At 41.7% G+C, this 26390-nt stretch overlaps 2 protein-coding genes and 1 long non-coding RNA gene across 10 annotated transcripts in view; 1 reads left to right on the top strand and 2 right to left on the bottom strand.

Moving 5' to 3' along the window:
• CCDC66 (coiled-coil domain containing 66) overlaps positions 1-23953 on the top strand; it is a 41035-nt gene extending 17082 nt beyond the window's left edge. For 3 of the 5 annotated variants that reach the window (XM_081899988.1, XM_081899990.1, XM_081899989.1), the window contains 5 exons: positions 842-1320; positions 2727-2764; positions 11208-11461; positions 11864-11985; positions 23606-23953. In XM_081899988.1, the coding sequence (XP_081756114.1) occupies positions 842-1320; positions 2727-2764; positions 11208-11461; positions 11864-11985; positions 23606-23689 (977 nt within the window). In that variant the 3' untranslated portion in view covers positions 23690-23953. Of the gene's footprint in view, positions 1-841; positions 1321-2726; positions 2765-4629; positions 4676-7767; positions 7979-11207; positions 11462-11863; positions 11986-23605 lie in introns of those variants that run through there. The other 2 variants (XM_081899991.1, XM_081899992.1) reach the window with 2 other exon arrangements.
• The window catches only part of TASOR (transcription activation suppressor), a 71296-nt gene continuing 51669 nt past the window's right edge, over positions 6764-26390 (bottom strand). For 2 of the 4 annotated variants that reach the window (XR_014165502.1, XR_014165504.1), the window contains 2 exons: positions 11398-11464; positions 6764-7434 (listed from right to left, as the gene is read on the bottom strand). Coding sequence is in view for 1 of the 4 variants with exons in the window: in XM_081899984.1 (XP_081756110.1) it covers positions 14850-14914 (65 nt within the window). In the remaining 3 variants the exon portion in view is untranslated. Of the gene's footprint in view, positions 7435-11397; positions 11465-12832; positions 12905-14210; positions 14915-26390 lie in introns of those variants that run through there. The other 2 variants (XR_014165503.1, XM_081899984.1) reach the window with 2 other exon arrangements.
• Positions 19517-20447, bottom strand: LOC309363659. The gene is made up of 2 exons (XR_014165522.1): positions 20089-20447; positions 19517-20043 (listed from the first exon to the last, which is right to left on the bottom strand). It is a non-coding gene; the product is annotated as an uncharacterized lncRNA (long non-coding RNA).

Raw genomic sequence — 26390 nt, forward strand, 5'->3', positions numbered from 1 at the left:
ATTATCTTATCTATTGCCGGTATTACCATTTATACTAGTAAAACAGTAAATTTAGATGGGGGGGGGGGGAATCCTATATTCTTGCTCATTAATGAGGGACTACCTCTTCAGACATTCTTGATGAAATGAGATTAGCATTAAATCTATAGTGTGCTGTTAAGTGTAAGAGAAAATCAGATGCTAATAAGTTTTTTCTCTGCAAGTTTAAGAATAACAACTAAGGAGGAGCCAAGTTCACTTTGATACAGTTGGTGATATTTATTGGGAGATTTACATATTTAAGAAATTAGTGCATTCATAGATATCACCCATTCTTGAAATTAGTACAGCTTGGGGATGTATGGAGCACAATCCTATGGATATATACTTGGAAGTACAACTGAGTTCAACAGGATTTAAGTTTGTTTAGGTTTGCACCTTTAGTGATTCATTTCCTCCCCCTCATTTTTGTATTGAAAAGGAAATATAAATACAGATATTATACATATACACTTGTGTTTTTCTCATTAATGCTAGATATTAATTTATATAAATAGTTCGTTAAAATGCTCCGTTAGTTGATTCCAATAATCACACGCACACACATATACGTATATATGTAAATTTATTTTATATTCCTTATCACAGCAGACAATCAACAGAATTGTTTGTACATTTTAAGTTTTGCAAACCTATTCAGTTTTAAATTTATACCTACTAATTCTGAATGTATTTTCCTTGTTATGTTGCTTGGCTATGCAAAGAAAAAGGGATAGTCCCATTTCAGTGATGTTTAAATAAACTTAATAGGGATACAGTGAAATGAATACTTGAAATGCAAATATCTATCATTATTTTTTAGATATTTTTAACATTGACGTGCACCCTAATTCTGAGATTTGCACTAAGCAAACTGGGAAAGGAAGAGCAGACTGTGAATCTCCATGTATTGCTGCAGAATATAAAGCAGACTTCAAAAGCAAAAAGTGCAAGAAAGAGACACAGTATCTAGATAAAAAGAAGATTTCAGAAAAAGAGAATATTGTCAGCTACAGCAATCTATATGAACAATTTGCACAAAAACAGAAGCAAGGCAAGGCAATTGAAAGGAATTGGAAAAAACCAGACTGGAACATAAACAAACCTTGCAAAAGGTATATCCCAGCATCGGAAAAATATCCAAGATGTATGCAAAGGCAAAGGGAAGAAAAGAAAGCTAGACGACAAATGGAACTGCTTCAGTTGGTTGAAAGAAATAGTCCCGGAAATCTCACTCAAAAGAAAGGCATTTCTCCAGATGAATCCCCCTCACTTCAGCATGAATGTGATGTTAAGAATAAGGTGAGTACGTTGAGAAACATGATAATATTGTACTCAAAAGGCCAATACTGTACTCCACCATTTGTTTCTTCTATGGATTTTAATAATTACTTATTGCAAACACTCTGGACAGATGTTGATAGGACAGTGCCCAACATGGTGCCAGACTACTGCCCATCTGATCATCATCTTGATCATGATCATATATAATAAATTAGCAGATTATTTCTTCCTTTTGTTCTTTTAATATTGTAAGGGCATGTAACCCCCCCCCCCCCCGAACATTAAAATAAGACCGCTATATGAGAAATTCACAAAACCTTGAGTTTTCTCATATATTAAACAATCCATGTCCTAAGTGTATCCTAACAGAGGCCTGTGGCAGTCTTGCATCTCATATACTATAGCAACCACTAGCAATGAATATGCTATGTTGGGAAAGAGTCCTAGTTGTGTCCTTGGAAGATGCAGTGTCCCTGCAACAGAGATGCAAACCAGAAAGGAAGAGCTGCTGACTATATACAACAAGTGAGAAACAAACTTGTTATTACATAGTAAATTGATTATCCAGAAAGGCCCTTAGGCCCTAGGTCCCAAGACCATTTACTGGGAACTTTTATGTTGTGCAATCATGTTATGCAATATGTGCACCCAGATTTCATATTTTGGTAACTTTCATTCCACATATAATTTAAATGTGATGAGTTAAGACTTCCAATGTTGTGCAAGAATTTATAATATTCTAAGATATTGTTTGGTCCAAATATCTGTAAAATGCTGTTATACCAATCACACACTAATGTCTAATCTACCTTGCAGGATTGTTCTGTGAATATGAGGAGATAACCTTTATATCTGCCATCCTGGGGTACAATATAATTACAAACTAAGTGGGGGGGCTGGTCTTGGCCCTCCAGATGTTGCTGGACTATAGCTCCCCTCTGGCAGAAGCTGAAGTCTAGCAACATCTGGTGGGTCATAGGTTAGCCACCCCTAACTCAAATTTGACAGGTAGGGTGAGGAGCTGAAGAGCTCCAGTCCTTTTCAGAGCCCTATCCCCACCTGCACTTAGTGCAGTTCTCAGCCTTACCCTAAATTCTGTGCCATTTTAGTCCCATAGGCCTTGGGGAGAAGCCAGCCCTTGTTTGTATAGCCCCATCCCTTCATCCTGGCTCCTCTTTATATCATACCAATGAGAGGATTTAGAGAGTGACACATTACCAGCAATAGGGTTTTATAAGTATGAGAGAGAGAGAGAGAGTGTACAGCCTTTGGTATGTACCATAGGAATTCCAAAGACATTTTAAATGGTGCTTTAAAAAACTATTCAAAGGGGAGACAAAGCAAGCTAGCTGAATTATTAGCTGCAAAATACAGAGGGTGAGAAGCTACATCTTATTTATTTATTTATTTTGGTCTTATTTTAGGAAGAACAATCACCAGAAAACCACTTAGGTGAACAAAGGTAGGTATCTCCTCTAGTAAAGTATTTATTGATTTATTGATTTATTTATTTATTTATTTATTTATTTATTTATTTATTTGGAGTACAATGGGTTAACCACCATCACGGGTAGCCCCTCATACTGGTCCTGGGCGATATACCAATGCAGTATATCACCCAGGCCTACTTCATAGCTTCCTCATTATGCTGTTTGGCAGAGCTTTTCTGTGTAGTATGAGGCCTTTTACAGTCTGGCCCAAAGGAAGTAACACAACTGATGGTAGCTTTCGGTAACTGGTGTGCAAAGCACTTTGAGGATAAAATTGCTTGCATCTGACTCCACTGTTGCAGCAGATGAATCTCTAGGGGTGTCCAGAGCACTGTCTAGTCCTGTTGTGGTGGATGAGTTTCAACTGGTAAGACGCAAAGATGTGGACAAGGTGCTTGGGCTCCAGGCCCTTGCCCCTCGTGACTGATAAAAAGTAGCAGGGAGGGGAGGTGATGAATGTGTCCTGAAGTGCTCTGCTTGCTTGAAGGAGGCAGTGACTACTTGTTAAGAAATCCTTCCTGGGTTTGAAAAATCTAAGTAACTACAGACTAGTAGCCAGTCTCTCTTTGAGCAGGTAGTTGTGGACCAGATCCAGGTGTTCTTGGAGGAATCTGATTTTCTAGATCTATTTCAGTCAGGGTTTAGGCCCAGTATTGGCATAGAAAATGGTTTAGTCATCCTGTATGATGACTTTTGATGGCAGACAAGAGAAATGTGTTCCAGTTAATTCTCCTCAACCTCTATAAGTGGCCTTCGATGTCATTGACCATGGCATCTTCCTGGAGCCGCTGACCAAGTTGGGACTGGGTGGTACTGCTTTGTAGTAGTTATGGTCCTATTTGGATGGTCATTTTCAGATACTTAGGGAGTGCTCTGCAATCTAGTGGAGCCTTCATTGGAATGCTCTCCCCAAGGAAGTTTGCCTGGCGCCTTCATTATACAAAAACATTCCTTTTTAACCAGGCCTTTAGTTGATTTGACATCCTATGTCCTTTTAAAATGTAGGGGTTTGGGGGGCAGTTATTGAGTGGTTGTTGTTTTTATTTTTATTTTTATTTTATTCTGTGAACTGCCCTGAGACCTGCACGTATAGGGTGGTATATAAATTCAATAAATAATAATAATAATTGTGGGGATCCTCAGGGTTCAGTTCTTTCCCCTATGATGTTCAACATCTACATGAAACTGCTGAGTGGGTTATCCAGAGTTTTTGAGTACATTGTCAACAATATGCTGAAAAGTCTACTTCAGCTTCTGCAGGTGTGGCAGTGGATATGCTGGACCATTGTCTTGCCTCAGTAATGGGCTGGATGAGAGCCAACAAACTCAATCCAGATAAGACTGAGGCACTGTTAGTGGGCATCTCCCTAGACCGGATGGATAGAAAGTGTCCTACTCTTGATGGGGTTAACACTCTGAAGGAGCAGGTACATAGCTTAGGAGGACCTTTGAATCCTTTGCTGTCGCTTGAGGCTCAGGTGGCCTTGGTGACACATGCCGTCCATCAGCTTCAGCTGGTGGCCCAGCTGCACCCCATCTGTACAGGGATAGCCAATGCTCTGCTAACTTCTAGGTTAGATTACTGCCATGCATTATTTGTGGGACTGCCTTTGAAGATGGTTCGGAAACTTGAGCTGGAAGTTGGAACAGAATTTGGTGGCCAGGTTGCTTGAACACCATTTTCTGGTTTCTTCCAATATGAAACAATCATCATACAGCCCTGAAATATCAGACCAGAGGAGCGCCACGGTTTTCTGTGTAATCAGAATTCAACAATTTGAGACAATCTAATTTACAAACATGAAGTTACAGCTGATGTTCCCTGGTTGGCATGCAGGATGCGTCTGGAGCACAATGAGTTACAATGACTACATCACCGTCTAGGATTGGCAAGGACACATGATCAAACTTTGACTACTCCAGTGTTTCCCAACCTTTTTTGGGCAAAGGCACACTTGTTTCATGAAAAAAATCTCGAGGCACACCACCATTACAGCCCCGTGACGTCAGCGCGCAGCGTCACGCCGGGAGGGACATGAATTGCTAGCAAATTACATAATCACCTCCTTGAGGGCTGGCTCATCTTCTCCGAAGGCAGAACCCCATTAATTAACAGCACAGACTCACACCATAGCCAAGACGAGGGGGGAAAACCTCAGTCATGCACAGTCATGCACATGTGGGGGCTAAATGAGGACGAAGACCGGGCAGAGAGCAGGGTTCAAATCACCCCACCTGGCCAGGACAATCCCTGGGTGCTCCCTTGGGCCACTCGCCTGACCCACCTCGCAGGGCTGTTGTTGCGAGGATAACACGGGGAGAACCACGCGCGCCCCCGGGAGCTCCTTGGAGGAGAAAGCGGGCGATGAATGCAATGCACGAAATATATGAGAGGTGACCAGGTTTTGCAGGTGAGGGGCCCCCGCCAGCCTCCGCTTCCAACACCCGGCGCAACGACGCCGAAGTTTCCCCCCGGGCTCGGCTCGGGGAGCACCGGTGCTCCCCCCGCGGCTCCCCTTCGCCCTCCCGGCTCTCTCTGCCGCCCACTGGGCACCCCCCTCACCTGCCAAGTCCGGAGCGCCGGTGGAAGTTGCATGCATGCATGCAGGGCGCCGCGTTGCCATTGCATTGCACTGCACTCCATGCAACGCCTGCACGCATGCATTGCCTTGCACGCCCGCCAAGGGGTCTCCCCGCGGTCCGATGCGTCCCCTCCGGCGCGGATGCAGCATTGCAAAAATAAAAAACCCCCGACGCAGCCCTACCTGGGGGGCAGCCTCCGCCGCTCCGCCTCCGCGGGGATCCCCGGGCTCCATCCTGCCGCCCGATCTCCGGAGGGCGCGGGCAGGCTGTGCGGGGTCTGCGCGGAAGAGCCCCTGCCCGCCCGGCTGCCGCCGCTGCGCTCATTCCATGGCCGGGAGAAGAGCGCTTCAAATAAAACGCCCGGCCCGCCAGGCCACGCTGGGAAACGTCGTTTGCGCACCCCGCGCAGGCGCGGAGCCCAAGGGCGAGGGGACTACGGATCCCGGCAGCCCCCGCGTCGGGGACAGAGGAGGAGAGGCCGGGTGCAGGGATGGAGGGACGGGTGGGCGAGCGAGTGAGTGAGTGGCAGCCGCCAAGCCTTGGCCGAGAGCCAGGAAGGGCCTCCCCGGAGGAGGAGGAGGAGGAGGAGGGAGGCACAGAGCGGGAGGGAGGGAGGGAACCCCAGGGGTCATCTAGTGACGGCGCCCCAATCGAAAATTTGACTTTTTAAAAAAAAATCTTTCAATTTTTAAATTTTTCCCGCGGCACACCAGGCAACATCTCGCGGCACACTAGTGTGCCGCGGAACAGTGGTTGGGAAACACTGGACTACTCAACCAGTTCCTGAGGCTGCTCCAATTCCTTTCCTGCCTCGCCTTGGGACAGAGCCCTTTTCTTGGAATATTGCTAGTGTAATCCTTCATGGTTCTCAGGAGCTCCCTTCTGCAGAACTACCTTGTTTTCTTTCACATCCTTGCCAGGTCCATAACTTTCTTTTAAAAAATGGGTAGGAAACCCCTCCTCAGCTTTCCTTGTCTTTGTTTTGGCTATGGCTACACATTCTCACTTGCATGTTGAACACCCCTGAGATGTGTGGCTGTTTTTAAGGGAGTGTTTGCTCCATGTAGGCCTTAAGCGAGACCAGCCCTGCTTCCCTTGTGACCAAAATTATGAATATTTTGGATATTTTGAATTATAATGAGTTTGTATCGAAATATTGCTTGCTGAATTTATTTTTGCCTTATATTATGTGTTTGTATCGAATTACATTGATATATAAGCATTCACCAATTTCCAATGTTGTTGTTATTCTGAGCTTGCGCTCTATACTTGCTGGAGAATCCAAATATTGAAAGCAAATCAAAAAGCAAATAAAATGCTGGTATCTGGAAAACAATGTACAGATCTGCAAAAGGTGGGGGTCTGGTAGCTGCTGAAGTAGATGCAGATACACATGCATTCTTGTTTTATTCAGATCAAGACAATGTGTCACCACACAAGCTTGCCTTTGCCAGATTCTGCTGGCCTGTTTTGGTGCAGAAATACATACAGCTGTTCATTTCTCAGAGGCAGTGGGAAAAATAGATTGAGACTCTGGTTCTCACAAATTTTCTTCCGCACATCTTGGACCAGGTTGCTCACTGCAGCAACAAGTCAGCAGAGAGTCTGTACATTCCAACTGAGGCATGTCATGGCTACCAAGACTGCTCCTTGCTCCACCTGAGAACACAATGGCAGTTCCAACTACAGATTCACTTACTGGAGAGCAATGATCTTCCCACGTTGGCAGAATAGGTTTCTGTTCCCTGCTCAGTGGAGGTGGGATTGCCAAACCCAGCTCTACAGAATGGGGTACAAGCTTCTATTCCCTCCTTGGAAGAGAAGACTGGATCATCAAGCCGAACTTTACCAAACGTGGCACAATGCGCTTCCATTCCCTTCTTGGTAGTGGTGGGACTGTCAGGTCTAGCTTTACAGAATGTGGCATTAGCAATGTCCTCCACTTTGGTCCAAGAGATTACGGCAGTAGTTTTCAGTGTTCCAATTATTTGGGTCCCAGACAGCCTCCCAAAAGAAAGGTCAATCCTGCTGCATTGCCTCTTCTCTCTACCTCAGTGGCCTAGAAGGAGGAAAAAGAAGTAAACAATGTAAGGTAGACACCAAGAACGTCAAAGCTTTTAGCAACCCCTCACCTTATTCCTTTGCAGGATAAGTGTAGGGTTCTTTTTATCCTCACTGGCCACCTCCTGGCTATACCACAGGTGCACCTGCTCAACTTAAGGGGTTTGGATCTGCTGGGTTCCTTAGGCTCTCTCAGTCCCTCCTGTATGGTGATAACTCATGGGCTTTCTCAGACAGGGAAAAGGAAGAATGGGCTGACACCAGCCAGGTGAAAAACACACAATCTTTTATGTTGTTTAATTCTGATTATTTTCTCCCATTACTTTCTAAGGTTTGCCCTGTCAGGGCCTTCAGGCGTCAGTGGCCGTCTAGCCAACACCGAAAACAGGGTAGCCATTTTGTACAGCATCAATTCAGTCTCTATACTGAAGTGTGAAGTGGCAAGTGGAGCCAAGTGGGGTTAACTAGGAAGAAACCGCTTTGATTTTTTTCAAAAATAGCGGTCTATAAATTTTATGAAATAAACAAATCAGTCTCTTCCCAGACCTCTGGTTTCCTTTTTTCCCCTTGCACCTACATCGTTTGAGGCTGGATAAAATGGGTGCCATACTGGGATTTTGGAAATAGTAGTTATCATTCACCACCCACCACAGGAGTTATTGAATCTCCTTCCTCGTCATTCAGCCCAGAAGTACCAAGGGTTAAGTCAGGGAGTAGGGTTATTAAAAGTTTTGCACTGAGCAATATCTAAACACTGCAGAATGGACAGTAACCTCTGATAGGCAAGTTGCAAGGAGATTCACTCTAGCCTTTTTGAGCAATATGTTTATATTCTGCCCTTCTTATCAAAGGAGCCCAGGGCAGCAAACACATCAATAAAACATTATAAAATAATATCATTAAAAATATTCTAAAATCAGTTAAAAACAGACGTTCTCCCCGCCAAAGATTTCAGGGTTGCCAGGAACAGTATCTTACAACCATAAAATACCTGAGTAAACAGTAATCTTTTTAAATTCCTTCTGAAAGACAATAATGAGGGGAACAGAAGCACCTCGCCAGGGGGCGCATTCCACAAGCACAGAACCACCACTGAGAAGGCCCTGTCATATATCACTGCCAACTGAGCAACTCAAGTGGCAGCACCACCAGCAAAGTCTCACCTGTCAATTGTGGGTCAGGAATACTGGGAAGGTACTTTGGTACCAAGCCATTTTATGCTTTGTATGCTCACTGGCAGCTAGTGTAGCAGTTTCAGGACCGGTGTCATGTGGCCCCATTGGGCTGCTGCAATTCAAGAGGAGCAGCTGCAATCTATACTAGCTGCAGCCTTCAAGGGCAGGCCCACAACCAATGCATAACAACAGTCCTGACAGGAGGTCATCAGAGCATGGGCAATTGAGGCCAGGCTATCCTGGTCCAGGGACAGCTGTAGCTGGCGAATCAGCCTAAGATGGGCATAAACACTCCTTGCCACAGAAGCCACTTGAGACTTCAGTGACACACTGAAATCCAGGCGCACGCCCAGACGACAAACCTGTTCTTTCAGGGGTAGTGCAAACCCTCTCAGAACAGGTCATCCCTAGACACAGAAACCACCCAACAAGAGGAAAAGAAGCCTTCAAGCTACCTGTTAGTCATTTCTGTCCCCTTAAACAGCAGCTGAAACAGAGATTATTAGGAATGCGCAGGTTCTAAAGGGATTCCAGAGAAAAGGTCAATTGGGAACTTTCAACTGGCTGGTTTCAAAACATTGAGGAAGGATATTGTCTAAAATTCACAGGTGGCCAATAGGTATGGTCAGATTCAGAGCAAAACAAAACAGATTTGGGTTCTAACCCCCCAACTCCCCCCCCCCCCAGTATCTTATTGGATCACAGCATTCTGTGTGGGTATCTCTTCCAACACAGCATTCTGTGTGGGTATCTCTTCCAACACAGCATTCAGGTTATAGACTAAGTACTTAGTCAAAATACGTTCTCAGGTAGAGGCAGCCTTTGCAAAGTGTCCTGCAGCAAGTGCTGCCAACCAACCACCTGAGTAGGTCCAGCCTGTAGTAGAATGGTTGGCCTGAGCATTCCTGTATGGCAAGCAGTTAATGAAACATTAGTTACTTAAGGTTCTGTCCTGTGGACATACAGGTGGAATCCAACCTCACGTATGCTATTCAGACGGCTACAATACAGCTTGTACAGTGAGAAAGTGTTTCAGAAGCTGGCTGGTTAGTCAAATGTTTGACCATCTGTCCCTGCATGTCATATGTAGTGAGTGACTGGTGGTGGTGGTGGTGGTGGTGAGTTAACCCACTGTAGTGTAGATGCTTCATGCACACCCACCAAAAGGAATTTTCATGTCACCAATCTTTCTGCCACAACCATCTTGATTATTACTGTGATTCGATGTATATGAAAACATTTTATGGCCGTCTTCACTTTTTAGTTCTATAACTAAAAATTCATCGCAAATGTATTTCGGGTTAAACTCTTCAGAATTCCCCTGAGCAAGTTTGTTAAATGTGTGTTTTTTATTCCTATTTATTCAAGTGGGAAGTTTGCAATCCAAACCTGCTGTTGCTATGGCTGTGTCAATTGGCAAAGCTATTTGCAGCCCAACCAGCTAGGAGGATGGTCAGGCGAACTGAGCCTAATACCTGTGCCAGCTTCATGCTAGTGCAGCAATTGGGCCTGGATGTGGCTCAGTGCTGGCTGACAATGGCTGTGAGAGCAGCTTGGCTCACGTAGCCCAGGCTGGCTCAGCCCTGCCCTCAGAATGCTCCGTTTTGGGGTTCTCTGCTGGTGGGGAATACTACACTTTTGTGCTGGTTGGAGGGAGGCTGAGTTATTAGAAGCAAGCAGAGGACTGCCTCCACACAATCCAACATCCTCTCCCCCAAGTACAAGGGGATTTGGACTGCAGTCCAAGGTACCTTGTCCTATAAAAACAATGTCCCAAAGGAAATTTTTGCTTGTTAATAGTTCGCAGCATGATCTGTTCCTATCTCACTGGTGTCTCCCATATTTCACACAGTTGTACAGCAGCTCTCGCTTCATGGCTACTGATTCACCTTCCTATATGCAGCAACTATAAACATGTTTCTCTGCCTTATTTTGCTGAATCTCTAGAAGCAGCTGATGGAACTCTTTAATGGACTGATGTTCTAGCAAATCTGGCTGAACATCACCTATTCTACCTCACAGGGTTGTGGGGATAAAAAGGGGATTATATATATGCCACCATATTACATCCTTGGAGGAAAAGCAGGATATATTTGTACAGTGGTAGCTCGGGTTAAGTACTTAATTCGTTCCGGAGGTCCGTTCTTAACCTGAAACAGTTCTTAACCTGAAGCACCACTTTAGCTAATGGGACCTCCCACTGCCGCTGCCACCGCACAATTTCTGTTCTCATCCTGAAGCAAAGTTCTTAACCCGAGGTACTATTTCTGGGTTAGTGGAATCTGTAACCTGAAGCGTACGTAACCCAAGGTACCACTGTATTGAGTAAAAAACACTGGGTTTAGGTATTATTGCCCATGTGGTGGGCTGCTCAGGTAAGTTAAGGATTTAAAGGAGGAAATAAAGCTTTAAAAGGACTTGGCTCAGGTATACAATTAGCATCTCAGTTGTTTTGCTGAAGACAATTCAACAAACAAGAAAAAAAATAAGAATTCAGAACCTCCCATATGCACAACTTAATATTAACACTTTTTTTAAAAAAAAAGTTTTTGCTTGCGAAACAGGTCTGAAGGTTATTGTTGTTGTTTTAAAACAGAACTGAATCTCCACCCGTTCCAGCAGTTAAAAACAGATTGCCGCAGCAAATAAAGAGTCCTGATGACGGAAGAGAGAAAAGTACCTATACAGATAAGCATCAGAGTGAAACACCACCTCAAAGTGCTGAAACTGAAAGGCCACCTTCTTCTCACTTTGTTCCTTACGTGCGAACAAATGAAGTATATTACCTTGATCCAGATGCACCCATGACCAGGCCTTCAACACATGATCCACAATATCAGCAGCCAAACGGTACTACAATGCAAAGTTAAATGAATGCCTTTGAATAATGAATAGTATACCATTGCACAGAACTTAAATATTTTTTTCAAAGAGGCCTTTGTTCTAATGAACAGCTTCTAGTACAAAACTGCAAAATGAAGTATCAATCCAATATAACATCTAAAATGTTTGTCTAATAATAAAGATATCACGATGTACCAATGAATTCAAAATACATTAGAATATTTTAATTTCAAAATGTTGATGGAAAATGTCTTCTTTTAGAACCTTATATGCATACTGCCTTCTTTCCAGATCCATTTGAAGTTAGAACCATCTTTAAACACTGAAAATATTAATCTTGCATAGTACTACAAAAAAGTAAGACTGATTATTTTCAGTCCAGTTAATCTCATTTATATTTACTTTTAGATGCTTGCCATACACCACGACAGATTTTTAGCTCCGATCACATAAGGGATCCACTTTTTAATCCCAATGTGGTGAGAGACAGACAACAGGCCATACTCAAAGGACTTTCAGAACTGCGACAGGTACTGTATTAGCTGGATTGATAATTTAGTTTGATAGGTATTCCATCTTTCATAAAGAAACCATTCTTTTCTGATCCTAACCCCTTAGCATCTGGTTGTCTTCATATTCTATTTGTATCCTCTTGGGAGGAAATTGTCATGTAACGGGGCCTATTTTATGGATTAATTGGTATATATTTCCTTTAGTTTTTATTATGCTTATTTTAAACAGCACTACCATTATTTATTAATTGGAACCTATCTAATTAATGGGCAATAAAATATAATGTCAGGTGTTGATCTGCTCTCATGGGCATGCATGTTATTTTCTCATTCTATAGTAACTTTATCCGTACACACAAGAGCCTATCTACATATTGCACAGAATTAGATGTAGAATTGTGGATTGTGCAGTTTTTTCCCCACAGGTGGATAGATGATGAAATATTTTTGACATTGAGGAGGGTTTATAAAAAATTAGCTTCCCCAGAAACTGCAATTGAAAGTGGGTACAATCCAGATATTTCCAGCACCTCATTCTGTGTAATTTGTAGATTTGGCTTTGAGAACTTTCCATAATTCTTGTATCCAATTTATTTTTCAGTTGAACGTTTGACATGGTTGTTTCAGACACCCTAAATTTTACTTTGAAGAAAACATACTTTGGTTGCTTAAGTAGTAAATGAACAATTTATTTTTAATGTATTTTTAACCTTCTGTTGGAAGCCGCCCAGAGTGGCTGGGAAACCCAGCCAGATGGGTGGGGTAGAAATAATAAATTATTATTATTATTATTATTATTATTATTATTATTATTATTATTATTATTTATTATTATTATTATTAAATAAATGACAATGAAACTTACTCCGGTATTAGTTTGCTTGCAGCATCAGTAAATCAGTGGATGACTAATAACTGGCAATTTGCATGCTGGCTGCTGTAAGAGAGGGAATGTAACATTATGCTGTGTGTATAAGTTGCTATTTTAAAAGGTTTATATAGGTACATCTTTTCCACCAACATTTTGATTAATGCACAGCTGAAAACTGAGTTGAATGTTTTCTTCCTCTCAGTCACATTATTTTTCTAAAATCATTTACTTACTTGATTTAGACCAGGGGTTGTCAACCTGGTCCCTACAGCCCACTAGTGGGCATTTCAGGATTCTAGATGGGCGGTAGGAGGTTCTATGGCACAAGCTGAGTTCTCCTTCCATCGAGCACCGGTGGGCGGTAAGGAAATTTTACCATCAAGAAAGATGCAGTAGTGGGCGGAGGTATAAAAAGGTTGACCACCCCTGATTTAGACCCTACCTTTCAGTCCAAGGTCCCTAAGTCATTTATGAGGATTGTTTTGTCAAAGGTCCATACACTTAAAAGGACATGTGAAAAGTTTTTAATTTCCTTCTGAATTCACCGTTTAGTTTTCTGATGTGACTACTGCACAACACTTCTCTGTATATTTTAGACATACGGTATATCCTGCCTTTTGACCAGAATGCCCAAAGTAGCTAAAATGCAATTGTTACAAAAGCTTCCAATTTAAAATACCATAAAACAAATGGAATGGGGGTGAACTCCTTAGAAATACTGAATTCATTACATCAGTGGATTGGATCCAAAGATTCCCCATCTTGAAATGGGGGTGCAGGAACTTAGATCCAGTGGAGGGGCTTTTGGTGATGCCCCCTTTCCTGAAAATCTGCTCCAGTGGGTTGGGGGATCCTCCAGGACAGCGTGGCAGATGGCATGAGGACTGCTGGGGGAAGGAGGAACCAATGAATATCACCTCCCACTTTTGCCTACCAGAGCATTCAGTTAGTGGAGTTCCGCCAAGGACATGCCTGGATCCAACTTTATGATTCTGTATTACATTTATACTTTGATATATGGATCTTAGGCTGTTCTGATGCAATTCTGAATCCCATATAGCATCAGTACTAGTAAAAGCTAAAGGGACCCCTGACCATTAGGTCCAGTCATGGCCGACTCTGGGGTTGCGGCGGTCATCTCGCTTTATTGGCCGAGGGAGCCAGCTTCCGGGTCATGTGGCCAGCATGACTAAGCTGCTTCTGGCGAACCAGAGCAGCACACAGAAACACTGTTTACCTTCCCACTGGAGCAGTACCTATTTATCTACTTGCACTTTGATGTGCTTTCAAACTGCTAGGTTGGCAGGAGCAGGGACCAAGCAACAGGAGCTCACCCCGCCGTGGGGATTTGAACCGCCGACCTTCTGATCGGCAAGTTCTAGGCTCTGTGGTTTAACCCACAGCGCCACCCGCGTCCCAGCATAATTACTAGAGGTGACCATAAAAAGGTCATTGGACCCACTGTTGTAATTTTATTTATTATTTGGATTTATATCCCACACCTCACCCCATGGTCATAGGGATGGTTACATCGGTAGAGGTAAAAACAAATTAAAAATAATATGTAAACATTAAATATTGAGAACCAACACACACATACATATATAGTCACATATTTTGTAAAACTTTTTTCTCTAAGACAAAGGAGTTGTGGAAGATTTAGAATTAAAATCTCAGTTTGTTCAAAGAATGAAAACAGTGGTTCCATAATTTTGCATCAATTTTCCGTCCATCAGTAGATAGTAGCTGCATATCCCTGTTTTGTTAGTGTTCTTGAGTAATGAAAAGAAATGTATATAGGAAAAAATATTATCCATCTTCTTTAACCATCATGAATCTTGCTTCAGATTGCATGAGCCACACTTCCTTAGTTTCATGGTTTACATACAGTAGTATTCAAGTTTTAGGAAACAATTCCTTTCTCTCCTGGTGGTGCAAAAATTGCAGGGCACTTTTTCCTCAGTGGAGTCTTCGAGCCAGGTTTTTTCTCTGAGAATCAAACAGTCCAACCTCATGGGACGGTTCTGATTGCTCTAATACAGGGGTTTCCACACTGTGGTCCACAGACTGGGTGTCCTGGAAGAGAAATGCAGGCAGGGTACACCTAGGAAGGAGGAAGATCACTCAGTGCATTACTGAATCTACAAAATTGCTTCCGTGCCCTCATCTCGGACACACATTCTTGGCCAGAGGAGCAAGTACGTAGTTGCAGATCTCAGAACACACCAAGGTGACAGTGGAAGGGACAGGGTATAGAATGATTCCTGCAGCTCCCCAGAGAATGAAGAGACTGGTGGTGACATGTGACTCCTTACGAAGGGGTACAGAGGCAGCAGCGTTTGGAGGAATGACTGTTTCAGTTGTCTGAGTATGAGAAACAAGCAAGAAGAACTTGATCTCTGAATAGGTAAAGGCAAAGGTACCCCTGCCCATACGGGCCAGTCGTGTCCGACTCTGGGGTTGCGCGCCCATCTCGCTTAAGAGGCCGGGGGCCAGCGCTGTCCGGAGACACTTCTGGGTCACGTGGCCAGCGTGACAAGCTGCATCTGGCGAGCCAGCGCAACACATGGAAACGCCGTTTACCTTCCTGCTAGTAAGCGGTCCCTATTTATCTATTTGCACCTGGGGGTGCTTTCGAACTGCTAGGTTGGCAGGCGCTGGGACCGAGAAACGGGAGCGCACCCCGCCGCGGGGATTCGAACCACCGACCTGACGATCGGCAAGTCCTAGGCGCTGAGGTTTTACCCACAGCACCACCTGCGTCCCTAAATACAGGATGGTAAATATGACCTAATAGGCATTACTGACACTTGGTGGAATGAAACTCATGACTGGAATGTAGGAATTGGGTGCAACCTGGAAAAAAAAGTGATTAAACAGGAAGGGAAGAGTTGCATTATATATAAAGGATGTGTACACCTGTGAAGAAATCTATGACTTGAAGTATGGAAGGCAGATTGAGAGCATATGGATAACAATTGTAGGAGAGGGAAACAATAGTAACCTTACTATAGACCTCCAAGCCACACTGAGGACCTGGATGATGCCTTCCTAGAGCAGATTAACAAATATTCAAAAAAGGAGAGATATAGTATTCATGGGAGACTACAACTACCCCAATATATCTGACAAGAATATAAGGCACAGCAAATCCCTCAATTGTCTTACTGTCAGTTTCCTTTCCCAGAAGGTGAACGAAGCAACAAGGGGGTTCTCTTGGACCTAGTCCTCACCAACTAGGAGGAACTGATTCATTATACACAGACAAGGGAATTATTGGAGAACAAGTAAGGTCTCTGTGGACTGCCGGTGGGAAAATGTTGTCCCTATCTTCAAAGGGGAGAGAAGACCCTGGTAACTCTCGACCAGTCAGATTGACATTGATACCAGGAAAGGTCATAGAACAGATAATTAAATATTCAATCGTGAGCACATAGGAAAGGATGCTGTGATACTAAGACCTAGCATGGGTTTCTCAAAAACAAGTCATGCCAGATGAAACTCATTTGGTGGATCTGGGGAATGCTGTGGATGTAGTGTATCTTGATTTCAGTAAGTCCTGAATGATATTCTTGCAGAGAATCTGGTAAAATGTGAACTGGACAAGATAACTGTTAGGTGGATTTGTAGCTGGTTGACCGAACAAACCCAAGAGTGCTCACTAATGGTTCATCATTCTGGAAAAAAGTGACACGTAGGGTGTCACACGGTTCTGTCCTGGGGCCGTTGTTGTTCAGCATCTTTGGAAATGACTTTGATGAAGATATTGAGGGGGCGCTCATCTAATTTCCAAAGTGGGAGAAGCCACTGAAGACAGAATTGGGATTCAAGATGACCTTAACAGATTGGAGAACTGGGCCCCACTAACAAACTGAATTTCAATAGAGACAAATGTAAAGTTCTGTACTTAGGCAGGAAGAACCAGCTGCACAAATAAAAGATGAAGGGACACCTGGCTTGCCATTAGTACATGTGAAAAGGATCTAGGGGTCTTAGTAGGCCACAAGCCTAGCATGAGTCAACAGTGTGATGCAGCAGGGGTAGGGAAGCTAATGCTATATTCTGGGCTGCATCAACAGAAAGATAGTGTCCAGATCAAGGGAAGTAATAGTCCTGCTCTGTTCTACCTTGAACAGACTGCACTGGGAGAGTAATGTGTCACAGTTCTGGGCAGCTCAACTTAAGGAGGATATTGACAAACTGGAACATGTGCAAAGGAGGGCAACCAAGATGATCAAGGGTCTGGAAGCCAAGCTTTATGAGGAATGGTTGAGGTGGTTGGGTATGTTTAGCCTGGAAAAGAGGAGATACGATAGCCATCTTCAAATATCCCAAGGAGAATGGAACAAGCTTGTTTTCCCCCTCTCTGGAGGGAAGGATCCAAACCAACAGATTCACGTTACGACAAAGGGGATTCTGACTAAACATGGGAAGAGCTTTCTGATGGCAAACTCTATTGTCCTCCGTATCAGTAATAGAATCATTGGATCTTAAGAAATGACCCAAGAGTCATCTAGTTCAACCACCTGCAATGGAGTCTTCCTTGTGCATTTATTATTTGTGCTATCAAGTTCAAAGGCTATTTACCTCTGTTTGCTGTTTTGTACCCCTGACCTCATTCTCTCATCTCCTTTCCTAATGCCATTTAGCAGCATAGAAATATGCCTGTCTTCTTCTGTCTCAAGTATGGATACCTAAGCCAGACAAATGTCCACCTCTACACAAAAAGACCACAGCAGAGAAAGAGTGCCACATGGGTAAAATGTTTCTAGAATAAAATGCGCTTCTTTCACTGATTCAGTACTTTTATATGAGAGCAGTATAGACAAGATTATCTTTCCACTGCTTCAAAGCACTTGGGTTCAGAAGTTACTCTAGAGGCGGCAATAGTTACACATTTGCTCACTATGTCTAGTTCTTCATCTTGTGGTGGAAAGAGCCTCGCTATTATGGCAACCCTCATTTCTATATTGTAATAGAGCCGCAGGAGATGCTTGAATATAGTAGGAATAAATAGCTAGAATAAGTTGGGAGTTCAAGACATTTTGCTTCCTCCGAGAATGAAGATGATGAGTCAGTCAATTCCATATACAGAAGGTGCCTGGCCTGACAGTTAAGATTTTACATCAGCACTTGCAATGGGACATCTTCCTTTACCTCTGAGGGCAACAGGCTAGCTTAGGGGGCACACAGCAGACCACAGAGTGCACATAGCTCTGTTCTCCAGCACTACCCTCCATAAGAAGAGCCTGCTGGATCAGGCCACTGGTCCAGCATCCTGTTCTCACTGTGGCCAATTAGTGCCTGTGGGGAACCAGCTAGCTGAAGATGAACACTGCTCTTCCAAGGTTTCCAGCAGAAGCATTGCTGCCTCCAGCTGTGGAGGCAGAGCTTGGCCGTCATGGCTAGTAGTGACTGATGGCCTTCTCCATGAATCTGTCAAATCCTCTTTAAAAGCCATCTAAGTTTGTCCTGCGGGAGCAAGTTCTGAAGAAGTACTTTCTTTTATCTACCCTGAATTTTCCAACATTTCGCTTTGAGGTGCACGAGTTCTTTAGTTATGAGGGAGAAAAACTTTTCTCCATCCACTTTCTCCACGCCATGCAGAATTTTATAAACTTAGACCACCTCATTACTCACCTTTTCTCTAAACTAAAAAGTAAAAGATGCTGCAAGCTTTCTTCATAGGGGAATCGTTTCAAACTCTCTATCATTTTGGTTGCCCTTTTCTGAATCTTTACCAACTCCTTTTTCAGATGTGACAACCAGAACTGTAAACAGTATTCCAAATACAGTCACACCATAGAGGTGTATAATGGCATGATGATGTCTGCAGTCTTATTTTCCGATTCCTTTCCTAATGATCCCTGGCATGGAATGTGCCTTTTTACACTCACCGCAAACTGAAACAGTATCTTCATTGAGCTATTATGAGCGTTTATATGAAATTAAGATTCTTTTGCTCTGACATGCATCACTTTACACTTGTTTATATTCAATTGCATTTTCTATTTCACCACCATTCAGTTGGGAGAGGGCTTTTTGAAGCTCTTTATAGTCTCTTTTAACAAATCTGAATAATTTAGTGTCATCAGCAAACTTTGCCACCTCACTGCTCTCCCCTAACTCTAGATTGTTTATGAAGAAGTTAAAAAGCATAGGTCCCATTACTGAACCTTGTCCACTGATTCCTATTCATTGCTTCCCAAAACTTAATTTCTTGTCCTTATCCCTTTATTTAGAAGCTTACTTGGGAGTCTTGCTTACGGTACTTTGTTGAAAGCTTTTTGAAAGTCCAGATACAGTTGTCAACTGGACCACCTTTATCTACATGCTTGTTGACACTCTGAAATAACTCTAATAAGTTCATAAGACAGAACTTGCCTTTGCAGAAACCAATGCTTCAATGAAGCTTGTTCTTCTATATGGTTGGTTATTTTATCTTTAACAATACTTTCCACCAGTTTTCCAGAACAGACATTAGGTTAACTGGCCTTCCATTCCCAGGATCACCGTTCCCCAGGATCCATTTTTTAAAACTGGTGTTACACTTGCTACTTTCCAGTCCACAGATACAGAGGCTGAACCAAGGGACAATTTACATACTTTTGTTAGAAGACCAGCAATTTCACATTTGGTCTCAGGGGTGGATGCCATGCGGACCCAGCAATTTTGTTAAGTTTTTATTATGTCTATTAGGCCTAGCACTAGCCGCCTTAGTTCCCCAGATGTACCTCCTGCAAGGTTAGTTTGGGCACTGGGATCTGCCCTATATGTTCTGTCAGGAAGACAGATGCAAAGAATTCATTCCGCAATCTCCTTCTCCTCCTTTAGCATTCATTTGACTCCTTTGCCATTCAAAGGGAGTCAAATAGCTGGTTTCCTCGACTGTTTCTTGTTATTTAAAGAACTCACTGTTGTTGGTTTTAATGGTCTTAGCAATATGTTCCTCAAATTCTTTCTTTCTTTTTAGCACCCCTTCCTGTGTGCTTGCACTTTTTTTGTGTGCCAAAGTTTGTGTTCCTTTTTGTTCTCTTCAGTTATAGAAGACTTCAGGGTTGTTGTTTTTACAGAATTCTTCTTACTTCTTAGAGCCAGCCATGTAGGTACAAGTGAATTGTTCTAAAACCTCTTATTCCTTGATTCTGTGTTTTGCTTTACTGCTTTCTTGGGGGGAAATCTAGTTCATGTGCTTTCAAGTCTCGCTCTATTAGCTACCTTGTGGAGGTAGCATAACTTGGTTATGCTACTCACAATATGTTAACAATTGTTTTCACATCAGTGCAACTTAAATTGTGATTGCATAAACCTCTATGAACAGCAATATATACTTCTGTAAGGATTCTTCCAAAGAGTATTTCCTCTACTCTCCACATGTTTTTAGGGTAGAAATTATAGTTTTTCCTCTTGGTCCTCTTTCTTACAGTGCCTGCGGCACTATGAGAAAATTGGGCAGGAGGTAGGATAGCACTTTGCTTACATTTTAACAGTAGGTAAAGTAGGTTGTAGTCAACATAGCAGTAGCACTAAGGTAAATGGTCCATCAGTGCAATTTTCATCATAGAATGTTCTCTCCCTCTCCAGACACACTACCCAAATCTACTATGGGTGTTCCAGGGAAATCATAATAATTGAAAGAATAAAAAACTGAAGCAACGTATTTCATATATTAGGAGCTAATGTGCCCTTGAATTTGTTCCCTAGTGAATTTAATATTTCAGTAATGTAATCAAGAGCATCAGAAATAATGTTCTGACAATAAGAGCTGCTCGACAGTGGAACAGTATCCCTTGGAGGTGGTGGACTCTCCTTGGAAGTTTTAAAGAAGAGTCTGGATGGCCATCTTTCATGTATGCGTTTGTTGAGATTCCTGCATTACAAGGAGTTGGAGTAGATAACCCTCAGGGTTTCTCCCAACTCTGTAAGTCTATGATCATCAAAATTCTTAGGTTGACATGACAGACCAAATGGAAATGTGTGTGCCTAATACAGGTTTGGCAAGCAGTATACAGCTGGCATGTGGGTTCTCTTCAAAATTTCCATGGTGGTTCATTTCAAGATAAAATTGATTGCAGCTTTTCTTCAACAAGTTTGTGTGTGAATTAGCTAAAACTTAGATTTTGTTGGATTTTTTCCTTAGTTGGTAGATCTTTCCAAATGTTTTAGGAGTTCTTTTGGTGGGTTATCAGCCAAATAGAACTACGTATAATGCAGCAAAGAGTTTGAGGGGCTAATTTCGAAGTAGGAAGAATGCCAATAGTTAGGTCTGAAATGAAGATTAAAGGTTATGCATTGTATTCTTTAACAGAGGTACGAATCTTATCGGTCCTTCAGAAGGTACAAGTTTTCATACTCTGTTGAGACCTTTAGTTCTTCAAAGAGTAATTACAGTGGTACCTCGGGTTACAGACTCCGCTAACCCAGAAATAGTACAGTGGTGCCCCGCAAGACGAATGCCTCGCAAGATGGAAAACCCGCTAGATGGAAGGGTTTTCCGTTTTGGAGGTGCTTCGCAAAACGAATTTCCTATGGGCATGCTTCGCAAGACGAAAATGTATTGCGAGTTCCTGCAGGGGTTTTTCCCTCCCCCCCTTTTTCCGAAGCCGCTAAGCTGCTAAACAGATGATCCGCTAAGCTGCTAATAGCGCTAAGCCGCTAATGGGCTTGCTTCGCAAGACGAAAAAACTGCAAGACGAAGAGACTCGCGGAACAGATTCTTTTCGTCTTGCAAGGCACCACTGTACCACGGGTTAAGAACTTTGCTTCAGGATGAGAACAGAAATCGTGCGGCGGCAGCAGGAGGCCCCATTAGCTAAAGTGGTACCTCGGGTTAAGAACAGTTTTAGGTTAAGAACAGACCTCCAGAACGAATTAAATTCTTAACCCAAGGTACCACTGTACAATATTCAGAATCTAGTTCCTTTTGTACTTAGACAGAACAAATATTTCTAGATTGTTTAATCATGTTGTAGAATATCTTAACTGTCATTTTATCTTCTGTTGTGAAATATTTCCATGTTTTTATAGTGTAATTATCACTTTTGTACTTACAGCAAACCCTACTTAATTCTTTCCTCCTAGCTTTATTTATAATATAGTTGAAAAATGTAATGTGCTAATTATGGAAGTATGTAGTTAGAATTTCTTAATCCAATTTACAAATTGGATTGTCAAGGCATTTGGACTAAGACATTTCAAGAAAACAAGGATGAGCCTTATCACACTAAAACTAGTTGTGTGGATTTTATTGTTTTATCTTTTTGTATACCACTTCGAGGCTTCTTTTATAGTCAAGCTCTATATAATTTTTATGAAATAAGATTTATGCTTGTACAGGACTTCCTTTCCATCTCCTCCCCTTCATCAAATACACTTTGGAGGGTTCAAGTAGGTAACAAAATAAAACGGAAATGTGTTTAATATTGGATATCATTCAGAGAGATTAACCAGGGATGCTTATATGGAATTTATAGATGTGCTTGAGGGCAAATGTGGTTCAGTGGGTCAGGAACAATTTGCACAACTATCCTTGATCTAGCCCAGCCACTATGTTGTTTTAATCCTACCTTCTAGTTTTGCTTCTTGTTTGGGGCAGGGAAATTATATTTTGTTTTTGTGATGCTGTTCCGTTTGTATTTCCATTGTTGAGTGGTAGTGGATAAGAGTAAGGCATGGTTTAGGAAATGGATGGACACAGACCAAAAGCACAATGGGTTATTTTCAGAGGGGCAAATAAAACCTATTTCCCCAGAGGTCTACATTACCCTTTGTATAAAGCTTTGTTGTGAGAAGTAAAATGAAATCTAAAAGATGTCCATCCATTTGAACAACCTCTTGCACAAACAGAAGTATGTGAACTGTTTACTGTTATGAACAGAATATTGTTATTGAACTTATGTCCTGGTTGTAGGCTTTCCATTGGCATGTGACAAGCATAATGGTAGACTAGATCAGATCCATAAGTGTCTTCTTATTACATTAACTCTTGTACACATACCCTCTTCTTTCTCATGACAGTTCTTTGATCCAACTCAACTTGTTCTTATCTGTAAAAATGAACATCACGCTGGGTCTATTTTAGCTGTATCAGAAACAGCTGAAGTATAGCATAGTAAAAGTAAAGGAACCGCTGAAAGTCCAGTCGTACTTTCAATCAAATTCATAGAACAAGGAAAATATGTTCAATGATCTCCCATCCCCTATCACACTGTAGCTCTTTTAGTTGTTATGGTGTGGTAGATCATACTAAATATAAAACTTAATATTTCAACTATTATACAACCAGCTTCCTTGGCTTGGGATAAGTGATTTCCCCCTTTTTATTTGAATCATAAAAGGAGTATTTCTGTTGCATCCTGTTTGTTAGCTACTCATCTTAAACAAGGACACAACAAAAATGACTATAACTGTGCATGAATACTTTTTCTGTTGAACATATATATCTGCTCAAGGTGGGATTACCAAGTCTCCTCCTCGAACAAATAGAGTTGTTTTACTACACTAAATCTTTATGTAGAAATTTGATTTCCATCTATGGAATCTCAACATTTCAGAGGTTTCAGCAGTAGATAGTGCTTTCCCCTTCACTTTGAATAATTTTTAAAACCTGAAGCAGAAAACACAGTAAAGTGGTAAGTAAAAAGGCAATAGTACAATTACAACTTCCATTAGACCTTGCTGTTTCTTTATCTACTGCTCTGTGTGAGTCAGTTGCTGCTCTATAGAACTAATTACAATGTCTATAAAAAGATCACTTTGTCATTTCAGGGCCTCCTCCAGAAGCAGAAAGAATTGGAGACATGTTTTATTCCAAACATAAGCCAAGAGGATAATTTTATTTCACCATTTTAAAGAATTTGAAGTCCGATAAATGAATTTTTATTGTGTTGGCACTTTATACTTACTACTGTAATTATGAGCATATTGTTAAAATGTGAACTTTTGTTCATTTGAAGATGCTTGAATAAGTGATTATACATTTTGGAAGAAAGATGTATGTTGCAGGAAACAATACTGTAGCACGTGCTTTTGTTTACATTGAATATTTGTGTAGCTAATTTAAATTTTGTGTGTCCACTTAGTAAGAGGAATAAATTATTAGGCATTTGAATGCCATGGCTGTGTATGTTGCATTTTGTTTTATTGTTTGTGTTTAAGTAATGGTTTTGTAATACTTCTGGGTGATAAGTGAAATCAAATTTTAAAATATTTTTGGGTGAAAACAGATCCCTGCTGGCCAAAGCACCTCAAAGATTAAAACACACAGCCGCTAACTACAGGCCTTGTGTCTAGAAGCGATCACAGTTAAATAAAGCAGACTACTATACCACAAATAAAAACAGCTATTATAAAGGTGTACATTATAGAAAAACTAAATTGTGTTCTACTTTCGCACATTAACAGTGACTATATTTAAGGAATGCTCATTGTGATTCTGAAGTTCCAGAATTAATTTGAGCCATGGTTCATTTCAATTTTTGTATTGAAGCAGACCATGCAAAATGATCTCATACCAATAAATAAATAAATCTGCACCCAAAAATGCAAATACAGGCAACTCGCAACTCACACACATTTAACTTGTGCACGTTCAGCTTTACACACTTACCAAACAAACAAATAAACAAAGGACAAGAAGTGGATGGGCACTGTGGGAAGGGGTAGCTCTGGCAATCCCACCTGCCACTGCACCCAATGTGTTTTGACTTTACACAATATTATGTGCTATCCCCAGAATGTAACCCCTGGGTAAGTTGTGTCACCTGTAGGGTACAGATATGCATGTCAATCTGAGCTAAACAATTGAATATTTGTATATAAAAAGTTGCTTTTAAATGACTTATTTTTATTTAGTGAATAAATAGCAGGGATGGTGTTGGGAGTGAGCAAGTTACTGGAGATCAGTAAAGTGGCATGTGGTTATGTAGCATGCAGGACCCAAGATGTTCTGAAATTTGCCCAAATGAGACTAGATCAGTTTTAAAGTCTGCCAACAAAGCAGGCTTTGGGGAATTTCACTTAAGAATTACGAAGAGGTCGTAGCCATCAAGGTTTGATTTTCAGAAAAGTTACTTTCACTACATTTGCTTGCCAGTGTTTCTATAACACGAAGGACCAAGTTGTGCTCATAGCTAAATACAAAGACAATATCAACTTTCTACTGAATACACTAAAGGTATATACTACTCATTACCAGATACAACCAAACCAAATGAAAGAGCAAGAAAAGCTGACAAGAAGTCCCTTCAACATTGAGCTACTGCAAAACAAGAGCTGCTACCATCAAAGGGACTCGTAAGCCTCATTTTCTCTACACGGGTGGTAGCCAAAATGGTCCCCTCCAGAGGCTGTTTGACTATAACTCCCATCATTCTCAGCCAGCATAGCTAATGGTTACTGATACTGGGAGTTGTAGTCCAGCAACATCTGGAGAGCACTGCATTAGCTGCCTCTGCTCTCCATCATTGCCATTGGAATTTCAAGTATTTTTCTCTGTAAAATCGCAAACACATTCCAAAGTTGTTAACATAAAACAATTTTTTCGACCTGACCTGCCTGCCTTTGCATACCTATCACGGTCATTTGGGGCCCGGTAGAGAAACATTTATATCCCTCTTTTCTTCAAAGAATGCAAGGTAGCATACATGATTATTCCTCACCTCACTCAGGCCAGTAAATACATTAAATAATGAAACGTGCCAGTGTACAAAATATCACAGCGACTCTAGGCTGAGACAGCAACGAGTTCACTTGTAAGAGCTTCATAGAAGTATGGATTTAAAGTGTTTCTATCAGCTCCTTAACCATTAGTACACAGTAGTTTTCTAATGCTTATAAACCTTTCCTGCCAAACCGATGCAAAATATTCTTATTTCTACAAGTGATTATTCATATGCCTGTTTAGTGATCCCATAAAATATAAAAATCAATACCTGAATAGACACACTCATCTATTTCATCTCAGAGTTCTGCTCTACTACGATTTCTCCAAAACATATCCAAATTATTTATGCTCTGCTCATCTCTTCTTCCCTTTCGCTCCTACACCCCTTTAGTCACTCTGCCATACCTTCTACAGCAAAATTCAGCTGCTACCCGCTATCTCTCTTAACATACTATGGATCCTCAGCTATAAACATCTTCCTAAATACAAGTTGAAACATAAGATGTCAAATGTTTCACCTTTCCCACTATCTTTCAGGCCACGCCACTTGAATCGTCCACCCTTGTGTCCAAATCTAAGATTTAGCCAGTAATGTTTGCTTTGCTCCATCCAACATATAAATATGTCTCCAAGGTTTTGTATCTTAACTACTAATTTAAAATTATAAAATCTGCTACTATTCCAGCATTCCATTCAAGTAAATATATAGCTTACTTTGCTTTCAGTTGCTTAGATTCTTTTTGTTTTTACTGAACACCACTTCAGGTGACATTTCATGGTAGCTAACGTGGCATATAATTAAAAACATGAATTGTCTGCTAAAATATTATGCACACTGACGGTACTATATTGCATTATAAGCATCACAATATGTTGCAGATGTCACAC

This window comes from Podarcis melisellensis, assembly GCF_964234715.1.
Source record: "Podarcis melisellensis genome assembly, chromosome: 2".
Taxonomy (NCBI): domain Eukaryota; kingdom Metazoa; phylum Chordata; class Lepidosauria; order Squamata; family Lacertidae; genus Podarcis; species Podarcis melisellensis.